This window comes from Amblyraja radiata, chromosome 13 (genome assembly GCF_010909765.2).
Source record: "Amblyraja radiata isolate CabotCenter1 chromosome 13, sAmbRad1.1.pri, whole genome shotgun sequence".
NCBI lineage: Eukaryota > Metazoa > Chordata > Chondrichthyes > Rajiformes > Rajidae > Amblyraja > Amblyraja radiata.
Window position 1 is genome coordinate 44,877,906 of NC_045968.1, and position 16,929 is coordinate 44,894,834.

The following is a 16,929-nucleotide window of genomic DNA, read 5'->3' on the forward strand; positions in this document are numbered from 1 at the left end:
TTTGCTTATTTTCCAATCTGGAAGCAAGTCTTGGCAAAACATAATTGCTCCTGAACATACCATATATAATTATAAAAGAAAATGTCCCTTTTTTCCCCCAAAGGTGCTCAACCGTTGAGACTCTAGCTAGATATTCAGTCTGTTGCTCCAAGGGAATTAGAAAAATGTTGCTGTATAGCAGTGAGCTGCGGTTTCAAGCAGGCAGTGGTGTTGGAGAGAGGAGAGGTTTGGTGAAGATGAACGGGCTGGGGGCTTGCCTCCTGCATCCACAGGATGGTGCTCTGGGAGTTCTGAGGTAGACTGTGGGAGTCAGAGCGGTGGGCGTGGGGACGGTGCGATCGCGGGTGGCTGTGTCTGTGGAGTGGGCCAATGGAGGCCTTGCAGAGGCCCAGGGATCCATTGAATCAGGCACGGCTGGAGGTCATGAGCGTGCGGATCGGACACGGCAGCGGAGGACACCGACATCACCGGCAGGCCAGGCCGACACCTGTAACTCTGACCCAGTGCTGCCGCCAGGATAACCGGCCTTTATGGCCAAGTTAAGACTCTGCATTTTTAAGAAGTTTGAACAAAGGATGCAAGATGGCGCCAGAAACTTGGCAACTCTGGCGTATTACCCCAGTGTAATCTACTATTGTTACACTCTTGACCTTGGCTTATGCATCGTGTGATTTTACTGAATTGAGTGCAGAAATACAAATAGAATTTCACAGTACCTAGGTTGTATGTGAATAATGTACCATTGGACCATTGATTCAGAACTGGATTGATCCAGAATAATTCCAAATAAGGATCTCAGTTAAGCCTTACAGAGTCACTGGAAAACTAGAATTGTGATGTAGCATAGAAATGGAGCTGTCCATGCAGACCATCAAGTACCCATCTATGCTGATCCAATTTACCAACACTCCGTACACAATCTTCTGTGCTTTCGTAATTTAAACTCTGAAATATGTTTTAAAACAAGTCATAAGATCATAAGTCATAAATTATAGGAGTAGAATTAGGCCATTCGGCCCATCATGTCTACTCCGCCATTCAATCATGGCTGATCTATCTCTCCCTCCTAACCCCATTCTCCTGCCTTCTCCCCATAACCTCTGACATTTGTACTAATCAGGTACAGATAATCAGCTAACCTGGACTAAGTCTTCCAGTAGTTTTGTTTAAGACACAGTATGTTCGAGTAAATGAGATCCTTAACATTGTCGCTTGGAAATTGAACCACAGGAAATCTAATACTATTGTTAAAAACACAAAATGAAAGTGCATGTGAGCCACAGATTTGAGGCCACTCAGTTATTCAGCAAGTTCAAAGCAAATCTTCTACCTCCTACCATCATTTTGTTTCCCTATCTACAGTACATTCAGAAAGTATTCAGACCCCTTCACTTTTTCCACATTTTGTTACGTTACAGCCTTAATCTAAAATAGATTAAATTCTTTTTTTTATCATCATTCTACACACGATACCCCATGATAAAAAAAGCAAAAACAGGTGTATAGAACTTTTTGCAAAGTAATTTAAAAGAAATAACTGAAATATCACATTTACATAAGTATTCAGACCCTTTACTCAGTACTTTGTTGAGGCACCTTTGGCAGCGATTACAGCCACAACTCTTCTTGGGTATGACGCTACAAGCTTGGCACACCTGTATTTGGGTAATTTTTCCCATTCTTCTCTGCAGATCCTCTCAAGCTCTGTCCTGTTGGATGGGGAGTGTTGATGCACAGCTATTTTCAGGTCCCTCCAGAGATGTTCGATCGGGTTCAAGTCCGGGCTCTGGCTGGGCCACACAAGGACATTCACAGACTTGTCATGAAGCCACTCCTGTGTTGTCTTGGCTGTGTGCTTAGGGTTGTTGTCCTGTTGGAAGGTGAACCTCCGCCCCAGTCTGAGGTGCAGAACGCTCTGGAGCAGGTTTTCATCAAGGATCTCTCTGTACTTTGCTCCGTTCATCTTTCCCTCGATTCTGACTAGTCTCCCAGTTCCTGCCACTGAAAAACATCCCCACAGCATGATGCTGCCATCATCATGCTTCACCGTAGGTATGGTATTGGCCAGGTGATGAGCGGTGCCTGGTTTCCTCCAGACTTGACACTTAGCATTCAGGCCAAAAAGTTCAATCTTGGTTTCATCAGACCAGAGCACCAGAGAAAACAACCCTTTTGGCAAACTCCAAGCGGGCTGTCATGTGCCTTTTACTGAGGAGTGGCTTCCGTCTGGCCACTCTACCATAAAGGCCTGATTGGTGGAGTGCTGCAGATATAGTTGTCCTTCTGGAAGTTTCTCCCATCTCCACAGAGGAACTCTGGAGCTCTGTCAGAGTGACCATCGGGTTCTTGGTCACCTCACTGACCAAGGCCCTTCTCCCCCGATTGCTCAGTTTGGCCGGGCGGCCAGCTCTATGAAGAGTCCCGGTGGTTCCAAAGTTCTTCCATTTAAGGATGGCGGAGGCCACTGTGCTCTTCGGGACCTGCAATGCTGCAGAAATTGTTTTATACCCTTCCCCAGATCTGTGTGTCGACACAATCCTGTCTCGGAGGTCTACGGACAATTCTTTTATCATCATGGCTTGGTTTTTGCTCTGACATGCACTGTCAACTGTGGGACCATATATAGACAGGTGTGTGCCTTTCCAAATCATGTCCAATCAATTTAGTTTACCACATGTGGACTCCAATCAAGTTGCAGAAACATCTCAAGGATAATCAATGGAAACAGGATGAACCTAAGCTCAATTTTGATTGTCATAGCAAAGGGTCTCAATACTTACGTAAATGTGATATTTCAGTTATTTCTTTTTAATTACTTTGCAAAAATTTCAAAACATTTGTTTTCGCTTCTTCATTCTGGGGTATTGTGTGTAGATTGATGATAAAAAATATAATTTAATCCATTTTAAAATAAGGCTGTCACGTAACAAAATGTGGAAAAAGTGAAGGGGTCTGAATACATTGTATACCGGTTAACTCCTCCCATGTCCAGAACTATCAATCTCAGCAGTGAATATACATAATTTAGAGTTTTCTGTATATTTTTGTTACAAATTAAGTGTATGTGGCTAATGTACTATCAACGTAACTCTACCTGCCATTCATTAATCATTTCTATTAGGCAGAATGAACTGCCACTTTAAATGTACCTGCTCAAAGAAAGAGAAAAATTGTCTCCTAAATGTTTAAAAAAAATAATGACACCAATCAGCACTCTAAAAAAAGTTTAAAATCCAGTTTTATTTTATTTTTTTCATACAGGTTTTAAGGCATCTGCACGAAAGACATAATTCTGCAAAGGTTATAAAATCTTTATGGTCAGCCTGCATTATCTTTGATCTTGCTTCCTAATTTTTTCATTCATATTCTATGTGGACATTAACCTGTGTTAATCCATTAAATATGTACACAGCAACAGCACATTAAGCTTTAGACATTCACTTGGAGCAAAAATCACAGCACAAAATGACAAAGACCGCCATTATTCAAAGTTAAGTAGAGCTATTTACAGATCCCTTAATTATGGCAATGATGTCTTAATATGTGCATAAACTGGTCCAACAAGGGGGCTGGGCAGGGGCAAGGCAGGCAGCTAGGTATTTAGGATTTATTTTAATACTTGATATCTGGAAGCACATGATGCTACCATAAAATGCCATCTAGCTCATACCCCCTTCAAAGTGGTCACACATCTACAATGGCAGGTCCAGCGCATTATAACAAAACAAGACAACAGAGTAGTCATCGTGCAAGCTCTTCCATTCATGCTATTCTGTTACATAAACTCTGAAAGCTACCCGACCCAAGAACCTGTCGCGATCATCATTGTTCTTCAGATTGGTACCAGTTACCTTGCATTCGATCATTAAATCCCTGTTGGTGTCATTGGTGCCCAACAATATTTTTACAGCAATCAGAGGCTGAGAGTAGTTAACCTACAAAACAAAAAGACAAAAGCAATGAATATTCAGTATTTGAAAGCCACCTCTTCAGGGGTACTACCCACTGGATCTCAGCTGGTGGGGTAAACTCCCCAACTCCACGGAAGCCAACAGACTATCTGTCAATAGTTATGAGTCTTACCAAAGAGCAACGATAGACACAAAGTTATACAATGCAGAAATTAATAATTCCCCCTGCCATGTCAATGCTGACGTTTTTACCCACCTACGCTAATCCTATTTGCGTGCATCAGGCCTGTATCCTTCTAAGCCTAGTTAAGTGCCTGACCAATGTTCTCCTAAACGTAGTGACTGTATTTGACTCCTCCACCTCCTCTGGCAGTGACTTCTAGATATCAGCCACTCTGTGTGCAAAGAAAGCTTGCTGCTTAATTCCCATTTAAAACTCCTTCCTCTCACCTTAGACATATGCCTTCTTGCTCTTGATATCCCAACCACGGGGGAAAAAGATTCTGTTCATTTATCCTAATTGATGAAGATGATGAACAATTTAAGTGTTGGTTTAGGGGCATTGAGTACACGAGTCAGGAAGTCATATTTCAGATGTAGAACATTTTCAGTGAGGCCAAATGGTGTGCAGTTCTACTCGTCCCAGTGCAGGAAAGATACAGAGGCTTCAAAGAGGTTGCAGAAGAAGTTTACTAGAATGCTGTCTGGAATAGAAGCTATTAGCTATAAGAAGGGGATGGACAAACTTGGATTGTTTTCTCTGGATTGTGAGAGGTTGACAGGCAACCTAATAGAAACATAGACAACAATGGCAGGTCTAGACAAGGTATACTGTCACAGCCTTTCTCCCAGGGTGGGAATGTCATTGACATTTAGCATGTTGCTTTAAGGTTAGAAAGGAAGATTTGAAAGGAGATGTGCGGGGCAATTTTTTTTTTAACACAGTGTGGCGGATATCTGGAATGCGCTGCCAGGGATTGTGGTGGAAGCAGATATGATTGTGGCGTTTAAGAGGATTTTAGACAGGCATATAGGGTATGAAAGCAATGCAGGAATATGAAACATGCGGGCAGAGGAGATTAGTTTAATTTGGCATTGTGGAACAAAGAGCCTCATCCTGTACAATACTGGTCTAATACTTTATGACCATGGTAGGCCGTGGATGTTGTCTACATGGATTTCAGGAGAGTGTGTTTGCAAGATCCTTCATGGTAGGTTGGTCCAGAAAATTAAGTGGCATGGGATTCATAGTGAGTTGGTGATTTGAAGACAAAAATCAGCTTGGTCGTGGTAGAGGTGTGTTTTTTTTCTGTTTGGAGGTTTGTGACCTGTGGTGTATTGCATGCTGTGGAGCTGAGACTGTTGTTTGTGATATATTATAAATTATCTGGATAAATATGTAGATGAATAGGTTTGCTCATGAGTGGTGGATAGTGAGAAAGTTTATCAAATGGTACAGCAGAATATAAATTTGGGTGGTGAAATAGAATATGGAGCTTAATTTTTAGTTTAGTGTACCAAGGTATAGTGAGATGCTTTTGTTGTAGTGTGAGGTATTGCATTATAGGTGGTCGTGCAAGAAGAAAGGACACAGGAAAATGGCCACATCCTTAAGAGCATTGATGTTCAGAAGTATCTTGAAGTGCAAGTCCATAGATTCTAAAAGAGTTAACAGAAGTGAATCGCGTGGTAAAGAATGCATTGAGTATAAGAGACAGGAAATCATGTTGTGGTCATGTTGTAGAGCTGTACTGGGCTTTGGTTGGGCTGTATTGGGAGCATTGTGTGCAGTTCTGGCTGCCAGACTACAGGAATGATGTGGAGGTTCTGGAGAGGGTGCAGGAGGTGCATCTGGACGTTGACTCGATTGGAGTTTTAACCAAAAGTTGATGTTAAGCCAAAAACTGGATCGTTTTCTCTGGCATGTCAAAGGCTGAGGGGCCATCTCATGAAAGTATGAGAGGCTTAGATCATCTTTTCCCCAGGGTAGAAATGTGAAATATTAGAGATAATAGGCTTAAGGTGAGAGGGGAAGTTTAAAGATTCATTTCACAATGTTTATCTTGCAGATACAGGTAGTGGGGGGTGCCTGGAATGCACTACCAGGGGATACAGACAGCAGAGACTAAGAAACATTTAGACAGACAGGGAAGAGAACAATATCGATTATGGGCAGGTAGGTGGGATTAGACAGATCTGCATCATGACCAGTACATGTTCCTTAATGTACTGTTCTGCACCTCTTATAATTTAATCTATATCACTCAGCCGCCTTTGCTCCATGGAAAACAAATCATAACAATCCAATCTCTCCCATAACTAAAGTCCTCAGATCCAGGCAGCGTCTTGGTGCGACTGCTTTGCATACCAGTGCAACCACACCCTTCCTATCGTGAGGCACCCAGAACTGTGCACATTACTCCAATGCAAAATGTCTCCATTGGTTAGGAACAAAAAGAGGCCTGTCTTGTTCCCTTGGGCCATTCATCCAGATGATCCCAAATGAGTAACACCTCAATATCTCATCAAACCCTTAGCTAACAAAACTCAATGGATGTAAATTTCAATTGATCCAGCACATACAGCCATTGAGTCGAGACCAGCAAACAGAGGAGAGCATTGTACAGACCAAACTAACAGAAATCTCAAAATACAATGGAGATTCAAATATGGTAGTAAATTGAAGCACACTTACATGGGCTTTTTTGCCATAATATGGATAGTACATTTTATCAAATGATCCAAAGTACTGCATATCCACGTATGGTTCTTTCTGCATAAAGACAAAATAGTTGTTTACACCTCTGATATTATAGTTGGTTACATTTATCCTATTCATCAAAGGTTCCAGCTGGCTTATGATGTACGTGTTAATTTTTAAAAATTGATTTAAAAACATTTATTATTTTGCAAAAATATTTAAATTTGGAACTGCAGACAAGTAGCCTGTGGACTTTAGTGAATTTATGTGATGGGCTACACTGCAAAGTTCAGCATTGCTAACGTTTGTGTGGATACATGCAGGCTTGGTTTGAGTTTTAAGGTAGAAGGGAAAACAAAATGAAGTAGGAAAAACAAAATCATACGTTAAATAACGGTAATAATATTCCCTGATATTCACTCAGATAAAATAGTCCATATAGTTTGTTAATAAAAACAAAATAATCTCAATGCTTAAAGTATGCTTAGTCAAGTCCTACTTTATTTTTGTGCCCTTTCAGCCTGGATGATACAGACAGAAAGAAAAAGCTATCTAATCTGTAACCACTTTCAAACTTCACTCTCAGCCTTCAGACTCTAGCCCCTAAAATTTAGGAGAGCAATGTGTTTTCCGACTGCCGAATGCATGTAATGAATGTGTTCAGATCTGAGAAACATTTAATCAAAAACGTTTCCTCCGTCTTCAATTTGAGACACTTTCACTCAAATTAATGTTTAGAACTACACGTCACTGGAAATTGCCATGAAATTAAACTTGCTGAACGAAGCATAAATGATTTTGCACAAGTCAGAATGCAGGAGTAATAATGTCAGAGAACAATACATCAAGCAGGGACAGTAATATTGCAGTTCAGTGGCTGGACAAATTTATAGAGGACTTGACCTTAAAGTAATTAAATAAATGTAGAATAAAACATCAATATCAGTGAGATGTTTATGGAATTACTGGATTTTAAAACAATCAGGTTCACCGATACCTTTTGGGAAAGTAAGTCTCCTGTCCTTCCCTGGTCAAGTCTATCTGCAACTCCAGACCAAAACCTAATTGAAATAGTTAGGCAAGTACAGAGACACAAGAGACTGCAGATGCTGGAGTCTGGAGTGTAAAACAAACTGCAATAAGAACTCAGCGGGTCACGTGACATTGGTGGAGGCAAGGGGCATGGTCATGTTTCAGGTCGACATCTTGCAATAGTATAGATACGCTGTTTAGACCTGAAACGTCAGCCATCCCTTTGTCTCCCCAGATGCTGCCCGACCCACTGATTTCTTACTGTAGTTTGTTCTTGCTCCAGTTACAATAACACATGGCTCTAAGATCCTGGAAATTCTACAGTGAGTGACTTTCTGGCCCATCTCCTCACTTGCTTGTTCCCCTGTCCACTACCACGTTAAACACTTGCTTGCTCTGCTGCCTTTACACCGTGGCTGCAGTGTAACAATTAGCCTGAGGCTCAAGGGGAGCAGTATAATAGGAATATTATTAGCTCCAATTTCATCTCCAAGTTGCAAACCATTTTAACTATGATGTACAGCTATTCCATTGTTGTTGCATCAAAACCTGCCGCTCCCCACCTTGAATCCTGCATACATTTCATTACAGGGAGCATCATTGATTCATGCTGCAGTGAATCAATGATAAAGCTCTCCACTAATTTAGTGGAACAATTTTGGATGGTCATTAAAGTGTTCATCTTGCCAGTAACAACCATATTCTCCAAAAATAAATGTAATATAAAAATAGCACATGTAGGTCATATGGCCCCTTGAAATTGTTCTGCATTCAGTGCGATCATGGTTAATTGTGTTCTTTGTCCATTTTCTTACCTATTTCTTATATCCTTCAACTGGCTTAGTAAAGAAATCCATACAAGTCAATCACACTGTTAATATTACTTTGTACATTGAATTCACATAATGACAAATCAGAATCACACATTCACTAGCCCTGGTACTAAAAGTTAGTATGTGGACAGAAGAGGACTTTAAGGAAGTTACCATTGTTCTGTAACCCATTCCATTCCATTCTAAAGGAGTGCAGGAAAAGAAAAAGCCATCATTGAGAAATACAGTGCTGAGTAATGCTGGATTGAGACAAGAAAATAAGCTTACTCCTGCAGACTTTAACTTTTTGCTGCTGAAGAAACTGGTCTTCACTATTTCAAGCACAATTTTCAAGATTTGTCGCCATTTACCAAATCAAATTAATCGTCTTGCTCCACACATGCAAAATGAAAGAATGTTGAAACATAAGTGGTTTTAAAGTTTTGGTGTATAAAATATTTGTACGTGCTCTTGCTGCAGCTTTTGAAGTAAATAGTGACTGGTAGATCCCGAATCTACAAGAGATTTTACTTAGTTGTAAGTTGTGGTTGTCGTGTAGAAGTAAAATAAAATAGATAAAGAAAGTAGAAAAATAATAATCCAATGTTATATTCATTAAACATCTATAAATATTTAATTTCCCAAATATACAGAAAGAGATAGATCAGCCCTAATTGAATGGTGGAGTAGACTTAATAGGCCAAATGGTCCAAATCCGCTCCTATCACATGACCTTATGACCTACACAATGTGTTGTTCGAACTTCTGCAGCCATGTACATATTTGGAACTAAGGATACACAAGATTAAGGAACTATGAGCAGTTACTGAAGCTAGCTTTGCACAGAGACAAACTTCTACTTTAAGGAGAATCCATCTGCAATGAGACACCAACAGCCAGCAACACAGCTGGGTTTAATACAGACTGTATATTAATTGGAGGACTTGCCATGCTCACCATTTTAAAATATTCCTTAAATCATGCAGAACAAAAGATTTCCACTGAGAGCCAGAGATTTATTGTAGTTGTCTATGTGAAGACAATATTTCAGCCCCAAGCCACTTTACTGTTACTTCCACTACAGTGTCAAACTTCTTTGTGCAAAGCAGTCATTTAGGGTTCTCTAAGAAACTGACTTGAGCAAACATTGAAACTGTTATATAGTAAATCATGTATGTAATGTAATTAAATATGGCATGAACAATATCTGCCATTTTCACCACTTCACAGGATTAGATCTATGGGCTCCACTAGAAGAAGACCATTATCCAATGGTTCACCTGATGAACAGCATTCTTCAAATCTTCAACTTAGGTTCTCTTTTAACTGCTCCCAGCTAACTAAAGACACCATTCCGAAAGCTTCCGTGTATTTGGTACATCTTCTTCCAACCAATTCCTCTCTTTAAGTCCATGAATACTCATATCAAAATGGGAGAATGTGAGCTACGCAAAACTACATTAAAGTGTGAAAGTGCATTGGGGTGGGGCATGGAAATATGGTGATGCATGTTCAAAAACAAGAGTACATTACCAGGCTGCATTATCAGCCTCTTACTATAATCCCTGTACACTCAAAACTGTGGAACCAAATTCCATTTACAGGTTTGTGGATGAAATCACCTTGGTGTGATAGATTTGGAGCATTGACAAGATGGAGTGCAGGAAGAAGATGGGGAGCTTAGCAGAATGGTGTCAAGACAACAACCTCTCTCTCAAAGATAGTCACAAAGTGCTGGAGTAGCTCAGCGGGTCGGGCAACATCTTTGCGGAAAAAGGATTGGTGACATTTCAGGTCGGAAGCCTTCTTCTGTCAGAAGAAGAGTTCCGACCCAAAACGTCACCCGTCCTTTTGCTCCAGAGATACTGCCTGGCCCGCTGAGTTACTCCAGCATTTTGTGTCTATCTTCAGTATAAACCAGCATCCGCAGTTCCTTCATACACACCCTCTCTTTCAACGTCAGCAAAGTGGCGGAGCAGGTCATCGATTTCTGGGGGGGGGGGGGAGTACACGCCACCTTCTGCATCAATGGTGCTGAAGTGAAAATGGCCATGAGTTTCAAGTACCTTGGTGTAAATATCACCATCAATTTATCCTGATCCAACCACATTGATGCTGCGGGCCAAGAAAACATATCAACATGTCTTCAATGAATCTTGACAATTTCTTCAGATGCACCGTTGGGATCCTATTGGGATGCATCACGGCTTGGATTGGCAACTGCTCCGCCCAAGACAGCAAGAAATTACAGAGAATTGTGAACACAGACCAGTCCATCTTTCTCCCATCAACTCCATCTATACTTCACTCTGCCACAGATCAGCCAACATAATCAAGAACCATTCACACCACGGACATTCCCCATCCCATCAGACAGGAGCTCAAAAGTACAGGGCAGCAGATACACGAACAGCTTCTTCCTCACTCCTTTCAGATTCTTGAACAGACCTCTCATATGTTAAGAATTAATCTTCCACTATCTCGCTGCATCCCATCCACTCTCTTATCTGCACCTTCTCTGCAATGCTATATTTTGCACTCTTTTTCCCTTCTCTTTTGCACCACCTGTTGTCCTCATGTATGGTACGATGTGCCGAGATGGCACACAAAACAAAGTATTTCACTGTATCTCAGTGTATGTGACAATAATAAACCAATACCAATGGAGGTACTTGTCTGTCATCCTTGCTCTTAACCCAGGTCAGTGTTTTTAAATTTGCTTTTTCACCTTATGCATTGGGCCAGGAAGTGCAGGTATAATTCCTAGAATTTTTCAGGACTTGTATTTGACTCTCCATTCTCCCTCCCCATCCAAACTCCCATAGCCTTCTCCAGCTCCTTCCAGGATTTACCCAAAGGCTTCTGATGACAAGATGCATAGACCATTGTTAGCAACTGAGAAGCAATATGTCAGCAGCTATACAACTACTGCCACTAGTTTATCCAGGATGCAGATGAGATGCTAAAAGAACAAGTTTCACAATCGATATTCAGCGGCTATAAACTCATTCCTAGGGAAACTTGATGCCACTCTTTCTAAATTAGCAATTATCCTCTCTGCAGGGGCTGTCTGAGTATCCATGTGTGTTTTTATTACTAGACATTTGAGCATTTCACCACTAGTGAGGTGGTGGGGCATTTAGGGGTCTTGTCAAGTTCTATTGACTTACATCTCAAGTACAACAGTAGCTGAATGGTACAGAGTCAATGGCCTAAAGAGACTGCACCACAGATTATTTTTTGAGTGAGGGTGGCTAGTGCAGATTGCATAGAGACCTTGAGTAGGGGAAAATACAGCAAATAATATAATTAATCTATGCATGATAAAAGTGATTTCGTTTTGAAAAATTAGATAACGTTCCATTCATTTTAATAGTAAAACATACATATACTTACCATTTAGTCCGTACAGTATTCCTCATGGCAGGGAGCATATATAGCTCTTCTTATCTATTTTACTTTCATTCTTCCTTGATCAGCCAAGGTCTTTCTATTTCTGATTATCTGTTTATATGAATCTCTCCTCAATTTTTCCTCCTTTCCTGCACCTCTCTTATTCAATCTCTCAAATGACGCTTTTCATCAAAGATTTCTGCCATCTTTGCTAATTCTTGATATCTTACATACACCTGCACCCTTGCTTTATCGATCCTATTTTCTTTATGCTCTCACCTGCCATGGAGACCTGGAGGAAGACTTCAAGGTCCAAATCTTTGATAAACGTAGAGCGTGGCTTGATTCTTTGGCAGTGGTACCTGAGGCAGTTCGTGAGTGTGAAGGGTCGCTAGGTGAGGGTGAAGGATGGGAAGTGGTGCACAGGAACAGCTAGGGCTCGGAGGAATCGCGAAGCTGGGACTAACCTACACAGCAGTAGTTTGACCAAGAGTGCAGGGAAGGGCTGACAACCCATACAAGCAATGCTGCATTAATGGTCAACTAACTGGAATGCGCACAAGCAGATCTGCAGGAGAAAATGGACAACTACAGAAAAGAAAAAGCTTCATTGATATCTATGTGTAAAATCAAATTGACTTTATTCCATTATATAAACATCTGAATATGAAACTATATTAATGCTAAATTATAATTGCATAATAGGTTAACTTCAATTTTTCTGATTATATATCAGAGGACCAAAAAAAATTATGAATTGTTATGTAACAGAACCAGTGATAAAATAAACTTAAAAATAAAGTTCCAATATTATAAATCTCTCTCTCTGTCAATATATATATTTATATATATACACATTTTACACAAGATATATGTGCCAATATCTAATATTGTAAACACAAACCATTTCAGGACTGTAGGAAAGATTAGATTAGATTAGATAGCCTTTATTGTCATTCAGACCGAAGTCTGACCGAAATTGCTGAGCTGAGGCTGAGTCTGGTCCTGACAATGCATAGTCTGAAGCTTGTGGTCATGCCAAGAGGCAGTGGATCTTTAGGTCAGGCAGATTAGAAAATAAAAGTATTAAAACTTAAAAGCTAAAAAATACCTCCAAAGAAAAATAATTAAAGATTGGGAAGTAGCAATACAAAACTTGTAGCCACGTGTACACTAGCAAAGCAGTTTGTAACAATGACAATTCTAAATCAATTTGCCAAGTTTAAGATCTGAAAGGTTCTTCCACCAATTTAGTTCTACGATAAAAGTGAAGATGGTTTCACTGGATATGCTGGGGGATGAGGTTGTTGGGGATGGGTAGTAGGGGATTGTGGTGGAACGGAGAGGACACAGGTAAACAGAGATGGCTAAACTGTTACTACCACGTTTTAGCCAAAACCTGGTAGATTCATCTAAGGCTAAGATGACATTTAACAAAAAGAGAACCCACTACTGAATTGTTTTACAACTAACCTTGGATGTGCAGTTTAATGTAGGCTTGTCTCCTGCACCTGCTTCTAGTCCAATTATCTAAAAGAGAAGAGTGCATGGCAATGAATTCCAATAATCAGCTGGTTGAACAGATTTTCAAACAGATATTTGAGAAGTACTTACCCTATTCATTTTAACGAGGACACACGGTTTCCCCTCATTATAGCCAAAACTCCTATTATATGTTCCGGAACATTCACCAAGCAATGTGCGGTTAAATTGACATGCCACTTTCTCCAATAAATCATCAGGCTGCCCAAGATACTTTCCAGGACGGCAAATAATATTTTTTTGTGCTTGCAGCAAATCATCATAAGCTATTTAAAAAGAAGTATTTCAGTAAGTTTGAAATATGCAAAAAGAACACCAAACCATTTTAAGTTGATCAGTACTTACGTTTCAGATAGCCATCGAGAGCAGTCACATATTTTTCATAAGACTTGGCATCAGATTTGTTAAATACAATTTCTAGGGCAGATCCTACTTTTGGCCTGATCATAAGACCTACAAGTAAAAGGAAATATTTCAATAATTATAGTCATGCTGCACGGAAACAGGCTCTTTGGCCCAACTCGCCCATGCAGACCAGGATGTCCCATTCAAGCTGGTCCCAATGTTCTGCACCTGATCCATATCCCTCTAAACCTATCCTTTCCCTGTACCCGGCCAAATATCTTATAAATGTCATTATTGTCACTGCCTTAACTACTTCAATTATATCTGTTGGTACAATAAATTTCATACTGAAAAAGTTTTAAACATTTAGCTACATTCTTTCTATATTGGAAAAGGTTAACCTTTTTATTATCTATCTTCCTTAAGGTTACACCAGAACTATGTTGCATTACCCAAGACATTCAAATTGCAAAATGCTGCTTTTCTCGGCTTATAGAAAGATTTTCTGGGATGAAACATAAGACTTCCACATTTCTTTGCACCATTCTGGAAACCTGACTGGACAGTTACTGACATAAGTCATCCTTGCACTCCCTCACACTAAATGTTGTAGACTTTATCCTTTATCTTTGCACTGTAGACGGCTTGATTGTATTCATGTATGGTCTTTTTTTAAAACTGAATAGCAAGCAAACAAAAGCTTTTCACTGTATCTCAGTATATGTGACAATACTAAATTAAACTAAAAACCAAACTAAATACTAAACTAAACAATTTGTGCTTCAAGGCGCGCTGTATGATGTCCTTCCTGCGGGTTTCCTTTTGAGCATCATCTGCTCTCACTATTTAGTCTAAACCCAATGAAAATCTTCCCAAATCAGCGCTAGACAGGGACCCACTTCAGGCAAGTCCCTTCGCACCAACACCAATTACCACTCCCCAATATTACTGCAGGCCTCCTTAGGCTTGGACCGTGACATCTCGATCCTCATGGGGCAATAACTGAGGGCTTGATTTCTGTATCCCCATGCCGTCATGTACAGTATTGCCGCAGAATTCCCCCTCACCCTCCACAACTGAATTTCTAGATCTTTGATGAACACATTAAGAGTCCACCATAACCACACTTTAAAAATATTGAATAAACGGTCAATATTATTCCAGTAAAATGCAGAAAGAATGCACTTGGAGACTGGGATAAATCTTGTTGGGAACCTTCCAACAATGGGAGATGATGCGTGGTCAGCTTTCAATCTTTGATGAGGCCACGTCAAGCACTCTACATCCACAGATAAGAAAATAAACTGACTCTGGAAAGAGATTCTGTCATGAGTGGCCACAAATGAAAATGTCATTGGCCGTGACAAAATAAGATCTATGCTTCCGTGGCCTCAGCACTGACCTCTGCTTCAGAGTTGTTGAAACCACTGATTGTCATTGTGGTACATCCCATGTTGTCATTGGCTTCTGTCATCAGCTGCTGAACAATCACCATTGATGGGTTTTAAAGAAAATCTCTTTTGCTAATATATTTTAAAATGGAGCTATGGGCACCCTGCTAGCCATTTGGCTCAGCTGACTTTCCAAGTAGTTTATTGTTGGGGATGTACTTCCATGCAGTACATGTGCCTGAGCCAGTGAAGTCTTCTTTGCTTGATGAATGCTGGGGTGCTTGGCATCTGAGCTTCTGAAAGGACTGCTGCTTTCCATTTTCCTTCAATGGGATGCCAAGAACATGCCGCAGACAACCGAAGATGGAAATTGCTGCTGCCACATATCAATTCACTTTATAAAAGCCGAAAAGGTGATTCTTATTCTTGAAATATGCACTATAATATTTACTATCCAGTGTGCACAGTTCAGAATTCCAAAGAGAATACTTTGAGAAAGCAACGCAGGTACAGATATCGGCAATTTCTCCTGTCGCCTGAAATAAAGTTATTTTTCCTGCCCACAGTAGAGGCTAACTCTCTGTGAAGGTCACACGTCAGCGAACCTGTCCATCAGCCAGCAGAGACCCTATTGATTTCAACCCTTCAAATCTGGCCATTGATCCCATATCCTACTTACTGACCAACATCAATCACTACTGCATTCCAATTTTGTTCCAATCGAACTGAAAGCTTTGGTGATAACACGCTCACCCAACAATGATTGCATCAGTAATGAACTACAAAATAGTTCAGGTATCCCAGTAAACATGGTAAGCCATTAAACGTTCATACCTGCTCAAGAAGTTGGGACGGTGTCAGGGCAAGGCTATTTAAATAAATCTGACAAAAGTTTCAAACAACCAACACTAATTAATGAACTAATTTATTTCATCAATAATGGATGTTGATTCAGGTTCAAACAAGCCAGGTGAGAAATTAAAATTTGTTTGAAAAAATTACAAAAATTGAATTCTTCAATTTTAAGTAACTAACCAACTCTCTCTTTTTTCTCCGCTCTTTCGTGCTTGTGCCCCAGGTGAATACGCATCCATTCTCCACTATCCTGTCCTCCCTTTTCCAGCCCCCCATCCCCTTCCATCTATACCCCTTCCTCTTACCTCACAATTCACGCATCTTCTCTCCTCATCTCACACCCTTTTGTCTTCTTTTCATCTCGACCCTTTTTCCACCCATCTGCCAATCAACCCTCCCCTCCTCACTTGGATCCACCTATCACTTGCTTATAAATGATTTGGATGAGAATGGACCAGGCATGATCAGTAAGTTTGCAGAAGACACCAAGGTGGGTGGTATTGTAGAGAGCGAAGATGGTTATCAGACATCGTAGTAGGGTCTTGATCTGTTGGGCAGGTGGGTTGAGGAATGGTTAATGGAGTTTAATACAGAGAAGTGCGAGGTGTTGCATTTTGAGAAGTCAACCCAGGGCAGGACCTACGCAGTGAATGGTAAGGCTCTTGTTATAGGAAAGATGTTATTAAACATAGAAACATAGAAATTAGGTGCAGGAGTAGGCCATTCGGCCCTTCGAGCCTGCACCGCCATTCAATATGATCATGGCTGATCATCCAACTCAGTATCCCGTACCTGCCTTCTCTCCATACCCTCTGATCCCCTTAGCCACAAGGGCCACATCTAACTCCCTCTTAAATATAGCCAATGAACTGGCCTCGACTACCCTCTGTGGCAGGGAGTTCCAGAGATTCACCACTCTCTGTGTGAAAAAAGTTCTTCTCATCTCG

The 16,929-nt window shown here is 40.6% G+C and overlaps 1 protein-coding gene across 1 annotated transcript in view; it reads right to left on the reverse strand.

Moving 5' to 3' along the window:
• Positions 1–3,220: 3,220 nt before the first annotated feature.
• The window catches only part of atp1b3 (ATPase Na+/K+ transporting subunit beta 3), a 40,320-nt gene continuing 26,611 nt past the window's right edge, over positions 3,221–16,929 (reverse strand). Inside the window, exons 3-7 of the mRNA XM_033031919.1 lie at positions 13,737–13,844; positions 13,464–13,657; positions 13,323–13,379; positions 6,607–6,684; positions 3,221–3,935 (exon numbers count right to left, since the gene is read on the reverse strand). Of these exons, the coding sequence (XP_032887810.1) occupies positions 3,768–3,935; positions 6,607–6,684; positions 13,323–13,379; positions 13,464–13,657; positions 13,737–13,844 (605 nt within the window). The 3' untranslated portion in view covers positions 3,221–3,767. The remainder of the gene's footprint in view (positions 3,936–6,606; positions 6,685–13,322; positions 13,380–13,463; positions 13,658–13,736; positions 13,845–16,929) is intronic.